The 18,524-nt window shown below is 39.4% G+C and overlaps 1 protein-coding gene across 3 annotated transcripts in view; it reads right to left on the reverse strand.

Annotated features, from left to right (window-relative positions):
- Window positions 1–14,049, reverse strand: part of LOC128697445 (uncharacterized) — a 60,437-nt gene extending 46,388 nt beyond the window's left edge. Inside the window, exons 1-2 of one of the 3 annotated variants that reach the window (XM_070094137.1) lie at window positions 13,591–14,049; window positions 5,907–6,050 (exon numbers count right to left, since the gene is read on the reverse strand). In XM_070094137.1, coding sequence (XP_069950238.1) covers window positions 5,907–6,039 — 133 coding nt within the window. In that variant the 5' untranslated portion in view covers window positions 6,040–6,050; window positions 13,591–14,049. The other 2 variants (XM_070094135.1, XM_070094136.1) reach the window with 2 other exon arrangements.
- Window positions 14,050–18,524: the final 4,475 nt, after the last annotated feature.

Raw genomic sequence — 18,524 nt, forward strand, 5'->3', positions numbered from 1 at the left:
AGGGAAGTATTAACTAGGTTAGGAATAATCCACAACTTATCCACTGCCTATCATCCTCAGTCCCAAGGCGCCTTGGAAAGATTCCATCAGACATTAAAAACAATGATGAGAACTTTTTGCATGCACTTTCCTACAGACTGGGATGAATCACTACCTTTGTTGCTGTTCTCAGTACGAGAGACGGTGCAAGAGTCTACAGGGTATAGTCCGTTTGAGCTGATCTTTGGGCACAATGTACGAGGTCCTCTTCAGGTGCTCAAAGAAGGATGGATGGGAGAAGACGTTAGCTCAACACTCTACAACCCGTCTTCAAGGTTGCAGGTGGCACGTCAGTTAGCCAAGGCTAACCTAAAGACAGCTCAAAGTAAGATGAAACAGAGGTATGACAGAAGTGCACAATTCTGCTCCTTCCATCCAGGAGACAAGGTGTTGGTGCAGGAACCTATACCTGGCCACACCTTGAAAGCTAGATTTATGGGACCTATGCAGATTGTAAGTAGATTATCTGATGTAAATTATGTGGTAGCTCCCATTGATAAGACCTCAAAAACTAAAACTTACCACATTAATCAATTAAAATATTTCCATACACCAGATAAAGTCCCAGTAATGACTCTGTCCTCTACCTCTGAGGACGACTCTGATTCTTTGCACTCTATCTCTGAAATTAATATTAAACTTTCAAATTCTGTCCTCCTCAAGGATCCTAGCCCTTTAATGGAGGGATTATCTGAAACCCAAACAACAAATTTAATGGAGCTTCTACAGTCATATCCTAATATTTTTTCGGATGTGCCGAAAAAATGTACGTTAGGTTATCATGATGTAGATGTGGGAAACTCTAAACCGATTAAACTCTCCCCCTACAGAGCTAATCCTGAAAAGCAAAGGCTACTTCAGCAGGAAGTAGAATTTTTGTTAAAGCATGGTTTAGTGGAGGAGTCATCTAGTCCATGGGCTTCACCGTGCATCCTTGTGAAGAAGGCTGATGGAGGGTTTCGTATGTGTACAGACTACCGTAAGGTGAACGAGGTCACAATTACAGATGCTTACCCTCTTCATCGTCTGGATGACGTAATTGACTTTGTGGGCAAGGCTACTTTTGTGTCCAAGTTAGATCTCCTTAAAGGCTACTATCAGGTACCTTTGACGGATAAGGCGAAGGAAATCTCTGCCTTCGTAATTCCAGGAGGTCATTATCAATACACAGTTACCCCCTTCGGAGTGAAAAATTCCCCCTCTTCATTCCAGAAACTTATCCATCAGGCTATTAAAGGACTTGAAGGCACGGCAGCGTACCTAGATGATATTGTTGTGGTGTCTGATACTTGGGATCAACACCTACTTAGACTTAAGGCTCTTTTTGAGACCTTTAAGAGTTCCCATTTAACAGTTAATTTATCTAAATCTTCCTTTGGCCAGGCCACTATCACTTTTCTAGGCCATGAAGTAGGTAGTGGTAAAGTTGCACCTAAACTTGCTAAAGTTTTTGCTATTAAAGATTATCCAGTTCCTCATGATAGGAAATCTCTTCAATGTTTCCTAGGCATGATAGGATTTTACAGAAGATTCTGTAAGAATTTCTCAGATATTGTAGCCCCTCTTACCTCTCTTACCAGTCACAAAGTTCCCTTTAATTGGACCTCAGACTGTAACACTGCTTTTAATAAAGCAAAAAGATTATTGTGTACTGCACCCATTCTCTTGTCTCCAGACTTCTCCAAACCTTTTTCATTACAGGTTGATGCTTGTGAGTCTGGGGTTGGGGCAGTACTATTACAAAACGAGAATGAGGAGTTGCAGCCTGTAGCATACTTTTCAGCCAAGTTCCAGCCACATCAGAGGGCTTACTCTACCATTGAAAAAGAAGCCCTCGCGCTGGTACTGGCTTTGGAGCATTTCGATGTTTATGTGGGCCAGACATCACAGGTGGCCACAGTCTACAGTGATCACAATCCTCTAGTATATCTCCAAGCCATGAAGAACCACAACACAAGGCTCATGCGCTGGACGCTAAGACTGCAACCATACTCACTCAGAATTAAATATATTGCTGGCAAAGAAAATATGTTGGCAGACTCTTTATCTAGAGTCTAAAATTTTTATTTATTTAGGTTAGGATGTTATTTGTGGTAACCCCTTTTCACACTCTTTTTTTTTTATCCCCTGGTGTGGGGTTTTTTTTTTAGTGAGGGGATGTGGGCTACCGTCCGCCTGTATCTTGGACCTATGCTAGCCTGACTGACTGCTGTCTCACTTTGAGTTTAGGGTTTGGCCTTTTGTCACGAGAAAAGTTGAGCTCTATCTAAGAGTTGGATGGTGGAGACGAAAGGCGGTCCCATTATTTTGTGCCATGGTGGCACGGTTACCACTGGGAGGTGGCAGCCTAATCCTGAGCCTTCTCGGGGTGGGGGTGTGGCATGCAAAGAGTACACACATGTACACACCCTCATTTACAGGCTATCTCCCCCATCCAGCGAACCAGGTTGCTAAGAGTTGATGATGGGGCCCCGTCGTTCAACTAGTGACCAGGTTCTAGCCAATAAGAAGATGGTTTTGGCAATCGCAGAGGTTATGTGGGTACCGCTCTCCTGTCTGCCCTTGTCATTCCCATTCTAGAGCTGGTTGAAGCACGGTCTGCTATCTTGTGGCTTCTATTTCTGCCTTGCTTACCGTGGAGTGCACTATACTTATCACTGTACATAGTGTACATATTGCTGTTCTAAATTGGTGAAGGATAATATAAGTCTAAACTTTTTCTGCTGTGTTTATTTTGCTCCCATTACACCCGGGATAACAGGCCATTTGGAATCCTGGGTTGTAATAGGGTTGCATCCTGGGGGACAAGATTAAGGACCCCAATGGAAATAAGTTAGACAGTCCTCGATGATGCACTGACTTTCTTGGGTTATCCTGGGTGGCTAACCTCTGGGGTTAATTGTTTCTCGGTAATTGTTTCTCGTTAAGCCACACCAACAACACATCTCCACACCTTCGACTAGTACAGCTGAAGGTGGTGCAGCAGCAGCTGACCATGGTACAGCAGCAGCAGTAGCAGCTGACTGTGGTACGATAGTATTTCGATAGTATTTCTCACCCTTTTTACCACAAGGTTGTCACTACAAGCTTTCTTTGGGCCCATGGTGGCTTATCTAGCAGTTACAAGCACTACAAACAATGGAATAATACAAAATGTATCGAATGTATGCGTGGAACCATCTGCCCTTGCTTGTAAACAATAGCACACTAGCTGACAGCAGGGCAGCTCAGGCTGGATGGACAGGTTCGGGACGAATCATGTTGGTCTAGTTTTTCATTGTTGGTCGGGCCAAAATTTTTACAATCAAATGCTTCGTTAGTCGAATTTATCATTAGACAATGCCTTTGTTGGTCGGGGGTCCACTGTAATTACATTATACACCTACCATCCGACTTACGACCTGCTGGACATACGACCACTCGACTTACAACCATGTTTTGTATGCCAAATTTCTGGGAAATAAACAACTGTTTGTGATTTACACAGTGTTTATCCTAAACCTTACAGTATAAAACACAGTACTAACAGCATAAAAAGTAATGTAAAAAATGAAATACCAGAATAAAACAATAAAATAAAGCCATTACAAAAATGTGATGTTGATATTCAGTAGTAAGGTTTTACTTAGGTCCATTTTGACTTACGACCAGTTGGTTGGAACCAAGCTCAGTCGTAAGTCGGATGGTAGGTGTACATATATCCTTTATCCTTCCTTAATCCTGCCCCAAATTTTTAATTTAATGACTACCTCTAACCTCTATCAAATAATTATCCTAATGTTTTCTTATTTCACTATATCATGATTTTTTTTTCCCCAGCTAACTTGCACACGAAAATCACTCTCTACGAAAGCAAAAGACTCGGCAGACGATGCAACATCTCCCCAATGAAAAGCAGGGGTGTCACTAGCACATTAAGAGATAACACAATAAGTGTCAAGGGCCCAAGACTGTTCAACTGCCTCCCAGCATACATAAGGGGGAATACCAATAGACCCCTGGCTGTCTTCAAGCAGGCACAGAACAAGCACCTAAAGTCGTTACCTGACCAGCCGGGCTGTGGTCCGTACGTTGGATTGCGTGCAACCAGCAGTAACAGCTTGGTTTATCAGGCCCTGATCCACCATGAGGCCTGGTCACACACCGGGCCGCGGGGGCACTGACCCCCAGAACTCTCTCCAGGTAAACTCCTGGTAATTACTGGCAGTGACTTCCATCGAAGACACTGCGAGACTCCGAGCGGACATCAACCAAATCTTCGAATAGGCCACTCAAGACAATATGAAGTTCAACGAGGAGAAATTTCAACTACTCAGATATGGGAAACTTGAAGAAATAAAAAATGTATCAAGGTATACGACAAATTCTAACCATACAATAGAGCAGAAAAGTAATGTGAAGGACCTGGGAGTGATAAAGTAAGAGAATCTCCCCTTCAAAGACCACAACAATGTGTCTACCTCATCTGCTAGGAATATGAGAGGATGGATAATGAGAACCTTCAAGACTAGGGATGCCAAGCCCATGATGAATCTCTTCAAATCACTTGTGCTCTCTAGGCTGGAATACTGCTGTACACTAACGGCCTGCTTCAAGGCTGGCGACATTGCAAACCTGGAGAGTGTACAAAGAACTTTCACAGCACACGTAAGTACGATAAGGCACCTAAACTACTGGGAACGGTTGAAGGTCCTTGATTTGTATTCCCTCGAATGCAGGCAAAAGTTACATGATAATATACGCTTGGAAGGTCCTGGAGGGATTGGCACCAAACCTGCACACGAAAATCACTCCCTATGAAAGCATAAGACTCGGCAGGAGATGCAACATTCCCCCGATGAAAAGCAGGGGTGCCACGAGTACATTGAGAAACAACACAATAAGTGTCCGAGGCCCCTGACTGTTCAATTGCCTCCCAGCATACATAAGGGGGATTACCAATAGACCCTGGGATGTCTTCAAGAAGGCACTGGACAGGCACCTAAAGTCAGTACCTGACCAATCAGGTTGTGGTTCGTACGTCAGCATGCCTGTGGCCAGCAGTAACACCCTGGTTGATCAGACCCTGATCCACCATGAGGCCTGGTCTCAGACCGGGGTGCAGGGGCGGTGACCCCCAAAACCCTCTTCAGGTAAACTCCAGGTAACTGATTTTGACATACTGCACATAATTACAGTAAATAATAATATCAACTAATGCTTTTTGCTTGCGAGCCATGATCAGATATTATACACAATATTTTTTACCATCTTACATATCAATACCTTGCAATAAACCAGTGAGCTTTAACAGCAACCAAGCATAAATTTTTAAGCATTAAATAATTTAAGCCATAGTTTAAATCTGCCTAAAATGCTATGCACACTATGATCTCCCAAAATCTGTATCACTTGCACATTTTTATGAAAATAAAATTATTTATTATTATTATTTTATTATCACACCGGCCGATTCCCACCAAGGCAGGGTGGCCCGAAAAAGAAAAACTTTCACCATCATTCACTCCATCACTGTCTTGCCAGAAGGGTGCTTTACACTACAGTTTTTAAACTGCAACATTAACACCCCTCCTTCAGAGTGCAGGCACTGTACTTCCCATCTCCAGGACTCAAGTCCGGCCTGCCGGTTTCCCTGAATCCCTTCATAAATGTTACTTTGCTCACACTCCAACAGCACGTCAAGTATTAAAAACCATTTGTCTCCATTCACTCCTATCAAACACGCTCACGCATGCCTGCTGGAAGTCCAAGCCCCTCGCACACAAAACCTCCTTTACCCCCTCCCTCCAACCCTTCCTAGGCCGACCCCTACCCCGCCTTCCTTATTTATTATCATTATCATTATTATTATTATTATTATTACATACCTTGAGGTATGCAGGTGAGGTCTGGAACAATGATGTGCACCACATTGCTGAGCTCCTGGGTCTGGTACGTGGCTGTGGTCCACGCACCAGCAGCAGTTGTCAGCCCTTCCTCGCCACCCTCCTCCCCATCCATTTTTCTGCCACCTGGTAATCCAATAATAATAATGTATATAACAAAAGCCAATAGAGCAGTTTGTGTACCTTCCCAACCATTTCTGAATGTAATATACTCAAACTTTCTCATTAATAAATAGTCTGGATAAGCATATACCAGTGACCAATACCTTTCAAACTGCAACACACTGTATATCAGTTGTTATATAAAAGAATTACAATATTATTATAATTATGTAAAAAATGCTAAGTCCTTATAACAAGGCTTGTGAAATGGGAGTCAAACAGGCTTGAGGGTGGGTGGGTCCAATTCCTTAGATCAAGAGCCCCTTACCAGAACTAAAGCACCCTCATCCCCTCCTTGAAGGATATACAGTACAGGGACAACTTAAAACATGATGCAGAAACAAGCCTTACAACATAATGAAAATTCATGTGATCTCGAGACATTAATATTCTGTGTATATTAATATTTTGTAGTACAAATTTGAATAATGGTTCTGAGGGCACAAGATAAATAACTTTATTTCTACAAAGTATAATTTATAACTGATTCAGGAACAGACATTACTGACATGCGTACTTTACAGAAAGTCCCTGGTTATGAAGAGCATTTTGGGCAGTTTTAAAATATTAAACAGTTACTTATGACAGCTTATATTACTGGATTTTTTTTTTTTTGTAAAAATAATTTGTTGGAGGCTTTAGTAAAACAGGTAGTAGTACCCAGGGAAGTACTACCGTTGCCAGATGATGAAACAAAAATGTAACTGTTTTCTGATTGCTGGTTTCTTTTTCTGCACGCTAAGATAACAATATCTTGCTACTACTTACTTTTCACACTTCACAGACACGCAAGTACATATCTAGGTTTTTCTCCTTTTTCTAAATATATTTCTTCTACATGGGGAAGTGAATCCGTCATGCGTGTCGTATGAGGCGACTAAAAGACAATGGGCTAGTACCCCTTCTCCTGTATACAATTACTAAAAAAGAGAAGAAGAAAAACTTTATAAAACTGGGTTGCTTAAATGTGCGTGGATGTAGTGCGGATGACAAGAAACAGATGATTGCTGATGTTATGAATGAAAAGAAGTTGGATGTCCTGGCCCTAAGCGAAACAAAGCTGAAGGGGGTAGGAGAGTTTCAGTGGGGGGAAATAAATGGGATTAAATCTGGAGTATCTGAGAGAGTTAGAGCAAAGGAAGGGGTAGCAGTAATGTTAAATGATCAGTTATGGAAGGAGAAAAGAGAATATGAATGTGTAAATTCAAGAATTATGTGGATTAAAGTAAAGGTTGGATGCGAGAAGTGGGTCATAATAAGCGTGTATGCACCTGGAGAAGAGAGGAATGCAGAGGAGAGAGAGAGATTTTGGGAGATGTTAAGTGAATGTATAGGAGCCTTTGAACCAAGTGAGAGAGTAATTGTGGTAGGGGACTTGAATGCTAAAGTAGGAGAAACTTTTAGAGAGGGTGTGGTAGGTAAGTTTGGGGTGCCAGGTGTAAATGATAATGGGAGCCCTTTGATTGAACTTTGTATAGAAAGGGGTTTAGTTATAGGTAATACATATTTTAAGAAAAAGAGGATAAATAAGTATACACGATATGATGTAGGGCGAAATGACAGTAGTTTGTTGGATTATGTATTGGTAGATAAAAGACTGTGAGTAGACTTCAGGATGTACATGTTTATAGAGGGGCCACAGATATATCAGATCACTTTCTAGTTGTAGCTACACTGAGAGTAAAAGGTAGATGGGATACAAGGAGAATAGAAGCATCAGGGAAGAGAGAGGTGAAGGTTTATAAACTAAAAGAGGAGGCAGTTAGGGTAAGATATAAACAGCTATTGGAGGATAGATGGGCTAATGAGAGCATAGGCAATGGGGTCGAAGAGGTATGGGGTAGGTTTAAAAATGTAGTGTTAGAGTGTTCAGCAGAAGTTTGTGGTTACAGGAAAGTGGGTGCAGGAGGGAAGAGGAGCGATTGGTGGAATGATGATGTAAAGAGAGTAGTAAGGGAGAAAAAGTTAGCATATGAGAAGTTTTTTAAGAGAGTGGTGAAGCAATGTAAAAAGAGAGCAAATGAGAGAGTGGGTGAGATGTTATCAACAAATTTTGTTGAAAATAAGAAAAAGTTTTGGAGTGAGATTAACAAGTTAAGAAAGCCTAGAGAACAAATGGATTTGTCAGTTAAAAATAGGAGAGGAGAGTTATTAAATGGAGAGGTAGAGGTATTGGGAAGATGGAAGGAATATTTTGAGGAATTGTTAAATGTTGATGAAGATAGGGAAGCTGTGATTTCGTGTATAGGGCAAGGAGGAATAACATCTTGTAGGAGTGAGGAAGAGCCAGTTGTGAGTGTGGGGGAAGTTCGTGAGGCAGTAGGTAAAATGAAAGGGGGTAAGGCAGCAGGTGGGGATATAGTTTTGGAGTGGTTGGTGCAATTATTTAATAAATGTATGGAAGAGGGTAAGGTACCTAGGGATTGGCAGAGAGCCTGCATAGTCCCTGGGATAAGTCTGTTGAGTGTACCTGGTAAAGTGTATGGTAGAGTTATAATTGAAAGAATTAAGAGTAAGACGGAGAATAGGATAGCAGATGAACAAGGAGGCTTTAGGAAAGGTAGGGGGTGTGTGGACCAGGTGTTTACAGTGAAACATATAAGTGAACAGTATTTAGATAAGGCTAAAGAGGTCTTTGTGGCATTTATGGATTTGGAAAAGGCGTATGACAGGGTGGATAGGGGGGCAATGTGGCAGATGTTGCAAGTGTATGGTGTAGGAGGTAGGTTACTGAAAGCAGTGAAGAGTTTTTACGAGGATAGTGAGGCTCAAGTTAGAGTATGTAGGAAAGAGGGAAATTTTTTCCCAGTAAAAGTAGGCCTTAGACAAGGATGTGTGATGTCACCGTGGTTGTTTAATATATTTATAGATGGGGTTGTAAGAGAAGTAAATGCGAGGGTCTTGGCAAGAGGCGTGGAGTTAAAAGATAAAGAATCACACACAAAGTGGGAGTTGTCACAGCTGCTCTTTGCCGATGACACTGTGCTCTTGGGAGATTCTGAAGAGAAGTTGCAGAGATTGGTGGATGAATTTGGTAGGGTGTGCAAAAGAAGAAAATTAAAGGTGAATACAGGAAAGAGTAAGGTTATGAGGATAACAAAAAGATTAGGTGATGAAAGATTGAATATCAGATTGGAGGGAGAGAGTATGGAGGAGGTGAACGTATTCAGATATTTGGGAGTGGACGTGTCAGCGGATGGGTCTATGAAAGATGAGGTGAATCATAGAATTGATGAGGGAAAAAGAGTGAGTGGTGCACTTAGGAGTCTGTGGAGACAAAGAACTTTGTCCTTGGAGGCAAAGAGGGGAATGTATGAGAGTATAGTTTTACCAACGCTCTTATATGGGTGTGAAGCGTGGGTGATGAATGTTGCAGCGAGGAGAAGGCTGGAGGCAGTGGAGATGTCATGTCTGAGGGCAATGTGTGGTGTGAATATAATGCAGAGAATTCGTAGTTTGGAAGTTAGGAGGAGGTGCGGGATTACCAAAACTGTTGTCCAGAGGGCTGAGGAAGGGTTGTTGAGGTGGTTCGGACATGTAGAGAGAATGGAGCGAAACAGAATGACTTCAAGAGTGTATCAGTCTGTAGTGGAAGGAAGGCGGGGTAGGGGTCGGCCTAGGAAGGGTTGGAGGGAGGGGGTAAAGGAGGTTTTGTGTGCGAGGGGCTTGGACTTCCAGCAGGCATGCGTGAGCGTGTTTGATAGGAGTGAATGGAGACAAATGGTTTTTAATACTTGACGTGCTGTTGGAGTGTGAGCAAAGTAACATTTAAGAAGGGATTCAGGGAAACCGGCAGGCCGGACTTGAGTCCTGGAGATGGGAAGTACAGTGCCTGCACTCTGAAGGAGGGGTGTTAATGTTGCAGTTTAAAAACTGTAGTGTAAAGCACCCTTCTGGCAAGACAGTGATGGAGTGAATGATGGTGAAAGTTTTTCTTTTTCGGGCCACCCTGCCTTGGTGGGAATCGGCCGGTGTGATAATAAAAAAAAAAAATAATAAAAAAATTTAGTAAAACAATTTGCCATAATATTTTCAGTAGTTATTACAAATGTTGGTTAAATAAATATGCAAATACAGCACTAATTTAAATTTTCTAAATTTCAGTATTACTGCACAAGGCATACAATGGTAACCTGAATACCCAGAGAATACATAGGATCTTGGGCAATAGTTAATCCTGACCTACATTTGCCCTTGGACTCTTTTCTAGGCTCTATCTTATTCTGAATAATTTCCAATTGATTTTATGTTTTTTTTTTTTTTATTAGAACAAAGTACCATCACAAACCAGAGTAGTCTGGAAGGCACTGTACAAGAGCCAGATAATGGGTCTTGCATTTCTGAACTGGAAGGCACTGTGCCTTTCTATAAAGGAACTCATTCTTTTTTTTACTATATGTACTGTAAATTATTAGGTCTCCAACACACATGAATCAATAGATAATTTTAGATACAGTATTTCACAGAAATAACTGTTGAAATGGATTCATTATTACACAATACAACCTTGAAATTATCTGTTTCAATTTACATTTTGAACTAAATCATAGATATTTTTTCAGTTTTCAAAAAATGCAGCAACTGTTTGTTATAGTATAGACAAACAGCAATGGCACATTATATAGATTTATCTGTTAACAATCCAATAAGTCATTCTGACTTATTTTCACTGAGAGTTCTGTTATTAATCCAACAAAAATAAGAATTTTATAATATATTCTTCAAGTTTGAGGGAGCAACAAGTAACTGCTAAAATGATTACACTCCATATCACTCCAACTTAAACATTTATGTGCCCACACAACTATTGTAAAAATTTATTCTTGTCCGTAAAATATCTATATTTTCCTCAGAAAAGCTCACCTTAGTTTAATCTCTTATACCTTAAATTACAATTGGCCCCTGGCCAGGTGGCAAAAGCTCTTGCTTCACACGGTGAGGGTTCGGGTTTGATTCTCTGCAAGGGTATAAACATTGAGCATTTCCTTACACCAGTTGTCTATATTCACGCATCAGTAATAATGGGTACCTGGGTGTTAGTCGACTGGTGTGGGTCACATCCCGGGACAAAACTGACCTAATTTGCCCGAAATGCTTTGCAAAACAAGGGGCTTTCTAAGTAGCAGCATATCATTATTGTCAGCTAGGCCTGTATACTTTGTACATGTACTTGTAGAAATAAAGATATTATTATTATTGTTGACTAAGCTACACTTCTATACATATTTATTTACGTTTCACATTATTGTAATGTCAGTTTTATGAAGCTTCATACCGAAGTTGTAGTACTTTTGTATTATTATTATTATAATCAAAAAGAGTAGTACTTTTGTAACCAGTCATTTCTGAGTTTTATTTGTATGGTTAATAATAAGCAATTATTAAATGAATATCATTTTATTCAGGTGATATATTACATTCATGGGGAGCACAAAACCCAGAAGGATCATAAGCAAGCTTATTTAGGCACAGGTACACATCAATACAATTACACAAATTATCATACATAGTAACATATGTGTAAATTACCTAGGTTAACTCTAACATCCAGAATATCTTACTGTAAAATTCTGTAAAGGCTAGAAAAGAAAGTGAGTATGGTACTAGAATGTAGGGAGCCTACAGTGGTGGCTAGGTCTCCAAAACTTATTACATAGCAATAAATTAATGGTTACCTGATCATATTAATGCCAGTGTTAATATAAAACTATTCTAGAATAGCCAAATAATATCTAATGAATGAAGATGTAGAAATTAACAGTGACTCCTTGTACTATTCAAAAATTCATGAATCGGTTATTGATCTACGTTCATTTGTGTGAATTTATTTATTTATTTATTAACAATTTGAATGACTTTCATTAACATCACTCTAGATACAGAATAGGAATATACCTATTTATGCCTATGCAAAACTAACGCAGTGTTACTTTATAACAAGAACCCTGATGGAGATATTGAGTTATATAATTCTACATGATTTACAATATACTTATCTTAGCTACTGTAAGTATGTATAGGTATATATAAATATAGTTATATAAATTATCATACATGGCAGTACATGTGAAGATTACCTTGGATAACCCAAAAAAAAGTCAGACCAGTGTAAATTTTTTTAAAATGAGTCCTAAACAAAATTTAATAATAATAATAATTAAGTGTTGAAGACTCCAATGCAAATAGGTCACTTTGGCTTTTCTAAGTTAAACTAGGTAATTCATACATGTTACTATATATAATAATTTTACCTATGTGTACCTGTACCTAAATAATTATTATTATAATAAAAAAGAATGTACCTAAATAAACTTATGAAATAACCCTATGGTATATTCTACAGGCCTATGTAAAAAAAGGCTGAGGCTACGTTATTAGCTACTGCTATACTGTGATATATTCATGGATAAGCAGTAAACCAGATTCATATAACTGGCTGCCCATAAATCTTTCTCTAGTCTTCAAATTAAAACAATTTACCATTCATACCCCCATCGTTACAATATTTTGCTACTGTCACAATGAGTTTTAAAGTCTCAAAAACATGGCTAGAAGATTGAAACCAAAGTTTATTTCCACCAGATGTATTATATACATGTAACACTTGATAGTGCATGTAGAAAGTCCATAGTTATGCAGAGCATTTCGGGGCAAGCTTAAGCTTAACTTAATTAAGCTTCTAGTCTATGGACTAGTCGAAAGGTCATTAATGCTGCATGTCACCTGTCCACCAAAATACTTTAATCCCTAAAATAGTGACTAAACTCTGAGAATATACACAGAGAGACACACAGCCGAGGGTATATATACCACTGGGGGGAGGGTACAGTAGTAGGCCTACACTCATCATAGAGGTGAGGGAGGGGGCAGGGGGAGGGGGAGGTCTTCTTCAACAGGTCTGTGACAATTTTGGTGCCTTAATAACACTCCACGAATTTGTACTCGCATTAGCGAATTTCACGACATTGGTTGTACTATATTAATTACATGTTGAGTACGCCTCGACCGTCTATATTCCTTTGTAGACTTGTTACACCTCTGCCATGTGATGCAAAGTAATGGTAGATACTAAACAGGTAAGAAGAGGAGGGAAATATTTAAAAGCGAAAATAATTTCCCTGTTCAGAAGTTCAATATTCGCGACCAGGACAAAGCACAAAGTCTCCATTTCACGAGAATATTTTGTTCGCTATCCATCACAATTTTTCTACCGTAGTGGCCAAATATAAGTATGATCATGTGTCATTTTCTCCTTAAACAATCTATTGAACAACAAAAAATACTCGTATATTACCTCTGAACATTAACATCCATGAACAAGTCCACCGCTTTAGAAAATCACAAGCAAAGCTTTGGCTGTCCCGTCGCCATTTTGAGCCAAAATAAGACCCCTTCAATCTATCACAATTTTCTTCAAATATCTGCCCATTCCTAACGTATTCTACCTTGAAGCATAAGTAAATCATTTTAATAATAGCAGCTACTACAACAGGGTAAGACTTACTTTTCTCAGTAAGTTGAATAAACGAGAAAAAGGTAACTCCTTTAGTCTTTTGGCGAGAACAAATGTTCACTCGACGGTACTGAGGACACACCAGTGACGTCACAACCCGCCACCGTATATCTTCCTTTAATTCCAATTCCTTGCAAAATACCTTATACAGATATTATATTTCTCCCATTAATGCGTTTTAAATCAAGACTATTGGCTTTATAAATTAATTTTTATATATTATCTTAATTTTATTATGAGATACATAGTGGTATATATGAGGATGGATGACCGAAGTCACAGTTGTTTCCGGACGTGTTCAGGGGGGGTTGTGGTTGTCCATCCTGGGAAACTTATATTAAGAATCTGCATATTGAAAATATTGTTCATTTCATATACGAACTGTAATTCTAAGAAAAAGTAATAAAGTAATACAAAAGGTTAGAGCTAATGTAGAGATCCGGTCCTTTAGAGAAATCACGCATTATGTTCATTCGTAAAATATAAGTATGCTCGCTCTATCTATCTATCTATCTATCTATCTATCTATCTATATATATATATATATATATATATATATATATATATATATATATATATATATATATATATATATATATATATTATATGTAATGTATGTGTATGTTATGTATGTACAGGGAGGTACCACCTCTAGAACTGTCCTGGGGAACCTCATCCTCAGAGAAAGTAATAAACTTTCGTCAGGGAAAACTCAAGGTTCTCCCTGAAGCTGCTTGAAAATTTTCTCCTCCCCCCCCCTATATTTAATATATATTTTATTTAAAGACAAAATACATTGATAAAAATACAATAGAGAGTAAAACAACATAGATAACTCAGAGCTACGTCTTGAATACTTCGTCCAGCTAAACAAACTATACCATGGGCGGGGATAGAACCCACGATCAGAGTCTCAAAACTAACGCAACGGTCTGGAGTTTTGAGACTGATTGCGGGTTCTATCCCCGCCCGTGGTATGGTTCGTCCAGCTCCTCGGCGGTGGGCCACGTGCCCAGAATGATGCAGGCATTTCCCCTCTGGATTGCAACACTGAATCTCTGAAAGAGGAAGCTGGCCACCCTGTGGTCCTTGGGTACTATGACGAGTTTTTCACCCAACTCTTCGAGGAACTTTAGGATTATGTGGATTAAAATAAAGGTTGGATGTGAAAAATGGGTCATAATAAGTGTGTATGCACCTGGAAAAGAGAGGAGTGTAGAGGAGAGAGAGAGAGAGATTTTGGGGGATGTTAAGCGAGTGTGTAGGAACTTTTGAACCAAGTGAGAGAGTAATTGTGGTAGGGGACCTCAATGTTAAAATAGGAGAAACATTTAGAGAGGGTGTGGTAGGTAATTTTGGGGTGCCAGTTGTAAATGATAATGGGAGCCCTTTGACTGAACTTTGTATAGAAAGGTGTTTGGTTATAATACATATTTTAGGAAAAAGGAGATAAATAAGTATACAAGATATGATGCAGGGTGTAATGACAGTAGTTTGTTGGACTACATATTGGTAGATAAAAGACTGTTGAGTAGACTTCAGGATGTACATGTTTATAGAGGGGCCAGAGATATATCAGATCACTTTTTAGCTGTAGCTACAGTGAGAGTAAAGAGTAGATGGGATACAAGGAAAATAGAAGCAGCAAGTAAGAGAGAAGTGAAGGTTTATAAACTAAAGGAAGAGGCAGTTAGGGTAATATGTAAACAACTATTGGAGGACAGATGGGCTAGTTAGAGTACATGTATAGGCAATGGGGTTGAAGATGTATGGGGTAGGTTTAAGTTAAGTTAGAGTGCTCCATGGCCTGGTGGCAAAAGCTCTCGTTTCACATGGTGAGAGTCCGGGTTTGATTCCCGGTGAAGGGGTGGAAACATCGGATGTGTTTCCTTACACCGGTTGTCTACGTTCACCCATCAGTAAAATAAGTACCTGGGTGTTAGTCTACTAGTGTGGGTCACATCCTGGGACAAAACTGACCTAATTTGCCCGAAATGCTCTGCATAACAAGCTGCTTTCTATATAGTAGTATGTCATTGATGTCAGCTAGGACTGTATACCTTGTACATGTACTTGTAGTAAATATAAAAAAAGAAAAGAAAAAGATAGTATATGAATGATGTCATTAGGTCTATGACAGTTGTACTTCTAGAAATAAAGATTTTATTAATTTTAGTATATTATTGTACAGTAATAGGTACCTACTTTGCTTTTTGACCAGAGATTAAACCTGCAACTTTGCAATGTGTCAGCCTCTGCTGGAAGACTTTGTAGGGTGATAAATATAATGTCAAGTATTCCTGTGTTCATTACTTACCAACTCTATTATTACATTAAGAAACAAGTGCCAAACCCACATGAGCCCCACAGTATAAGTTTTAAAAAAAAATTTCTTCCTGCTGGGCTGGGATTATTCCTACACATCAACTGCCATTTTAAACGGTACATTACAGATTTAGCTAAAAGGATGAGGACTTTGTTAAACTAATGCCCATCCAAGGAAAAGGTGGAGCAATATATTTATGGAGCAACATTTAACTCATAGGGGGTTTAGAGTGTCTTAGTAATAAGAGTTAAATAAAGTTTAATCCTTGGATTGAAAGACCTTATCTAGCATCAAGAAACACCCTTGAAAGATGGAAGGCCAGATAATTATTATACTAAAACAAGACATACTAAACCTGTGTATGGAGGGCAAAGTTAAGCTTATTTAACCAAATAGGGTTCTTAAACACAACCCAACAAAGCTAAATAATATTGCTTAGTTCCACAAATACCTCAGTAACTATATTTATTGCAAAGTGAACAGGAGCAGCGAGTAATAAAAAACTTGCCCATAAATATCCCCTACTTTAAAATCAAAGTTTATTTTGGTACAGGTAAACATTAAGTACAATTATCTCACAAAGCTTAAAGTACGTGTTACGTAGCTCGATCACTAGCGCACTCAGCTCACACACTGAGGTCCAGGGTTTGAATCCCTAGTTTTTTTTTTTTTTTTCAACAAGTCGGCCGTCTCCCACCGAGGCAGGGTGACCCAAAAAAGAAAGAAAATCCCCAAAAAGAAAATACTTTCATCATCATTCAACACTTTCACCACACTCACACATTATCACTGCTTTTGCAGAGGTGCTCAGAATACAACAGCTTAGAAGCATATACGTATAAAGATACACAACATATCCCTCCAAACTGCCAATATCCCTATGGCTGGAAAACATTAGGATGTGTTTCCATAAGACACCTGCCGTCCCTGTTCACCCATCAGTAAAATGGGTACCGGGGTGTTAGTTAACTGGTGTGGGTCACATCCTGGGACAAAGTGACTTAATTTGCCCGAAATGCTCTGCATAAGAAGGGGCTTTTCATATAGTAGTATGTGACTGATGTCAACTAGGCCTGTATACCATGTAGGTGTATTTGTAGAAAATTTTTATTATATTACATGTAAATTACCTACAATAACCTTGGGGAATGAGAGACCATATTTAGGCTAGATGCAAGGAATTAGACTTGACCAATGAAGAGAATAACTCAAATTTCATGGATCAAATGCTCCATGGCCTGGCTGGCAAAGCTCTCACTTCACAAGTGGAGGGCCCGGGTTTGAATCCCCGCAGGGTGGAAATATTTTGACGCGTTTTCTTACACCTGTTGTCCTGCTCACCTAGCAGCAAATAAGTACCTGGGTGTTAGTCAACTGATTGAGGACCCCAATGGAAATAAGACAGACAGTCCTCGATGATGCACTGCCTTTCTTGGGTTATCCTGGGTGGCTAACCCTCCGGGGTTAAAAATCCGAACAAAATTTTATCTTATCTTCATCATCTAGGTAAACCCACCCTCTCGAAGTGTCTACCATTTCAAAAAGTGGCTCTTCTTTATCTAGACGATACAGTTCAGAGGGTAGATTACTTCACAAATCGAACTGGCAGAGTATAAGCCTAGGATATGTCTAGCAGCAACAACCATTCAAAGAATATCAATCTTATTTCATAACCATACTTATATTTGGATTAGTGTATCTGAAAACAAGCACTAGATTTTGGGTCATACACTGCTGATATTGTATCACCATCAATCATGACATTTAATTAAAGAGCATTTAAAGTACCCCCTTCAAAATAGTTCTGACCTTAAGGCTATTGGGAAGCCTTAAGGTCAGAACTATTTTGCCCATTTTATGATCATCCACTACACACTAGGCTGAAAGGAACTTTGTCTTTGTTTGAATTTGAAATTGGCATATTGTACACAGTACAAAGGAATCAAGCAGAGAATTTCTTCCAAGTGATCACAAGGTGTATGAGAATAACATGCAAGGGACACATTTTGCTGAGAAAGAAGCTTGAAGAAATTACAGAATTCTGGTATCAAAAGATAATTCATCATACCATGCAGTTAAAAAATATTTACTACTGCCATTCACAATAATACTGCATTTACAAAAAGTACCAGCCACTCACAATCATAATACAGTGGACCCCCAGTTTTCGTCCAGAGTAGAAATTGTACAATTTATATTTTGAGCACTTTTTTTGGGTGAAATTTTTCCCCAGGTTTCATACATCCACTCAGAAATCATCCGTATCATACGCGTCCACCCTCCCGGGACACCGCTTCTGTATACCAGATTCAGTCTGCCTCCGTCTCTCCTTGAGTTAGCAATACTCCGCTCGTTCATCCATTGTTTTTTGTGCTTGTTTATTGATTGCAACTGTGAAATAAGCTCCATGGGGCCAAAGGAAGTTCCATCCTGGCAAAGAAAGCAGAAATCAAGGAAGCTGATGTTGCTAACGAACCAGAGATCACAAACAATCGAGGATGTGGAGTTGTTGTTGTTGGTGTGGATCAATGAAAAACAGTTAGTGGGAGATAGTGTTGTGGAGGGCTTTGATACCTGAAGTCCTTATGGAGGGGGATTC

The sequence above is a fragment of the Cherax quadricarinatus genome, chromosome 44 (assembly GCF_038502225.1).
Source record: "Cherax quadricarinatus isolate ZL_2023a chromosome 44, ASM3850222v1, whole genome shotgun sequence".
In the NCBI taxonomy this organism is placed as follows: domain Eukaryota; kingdom Metazoa; phylum Arthropoda; class Malacostraca; order Decapoda; family Parastacidae; genus Cherax; species Cherax quadricarinatus.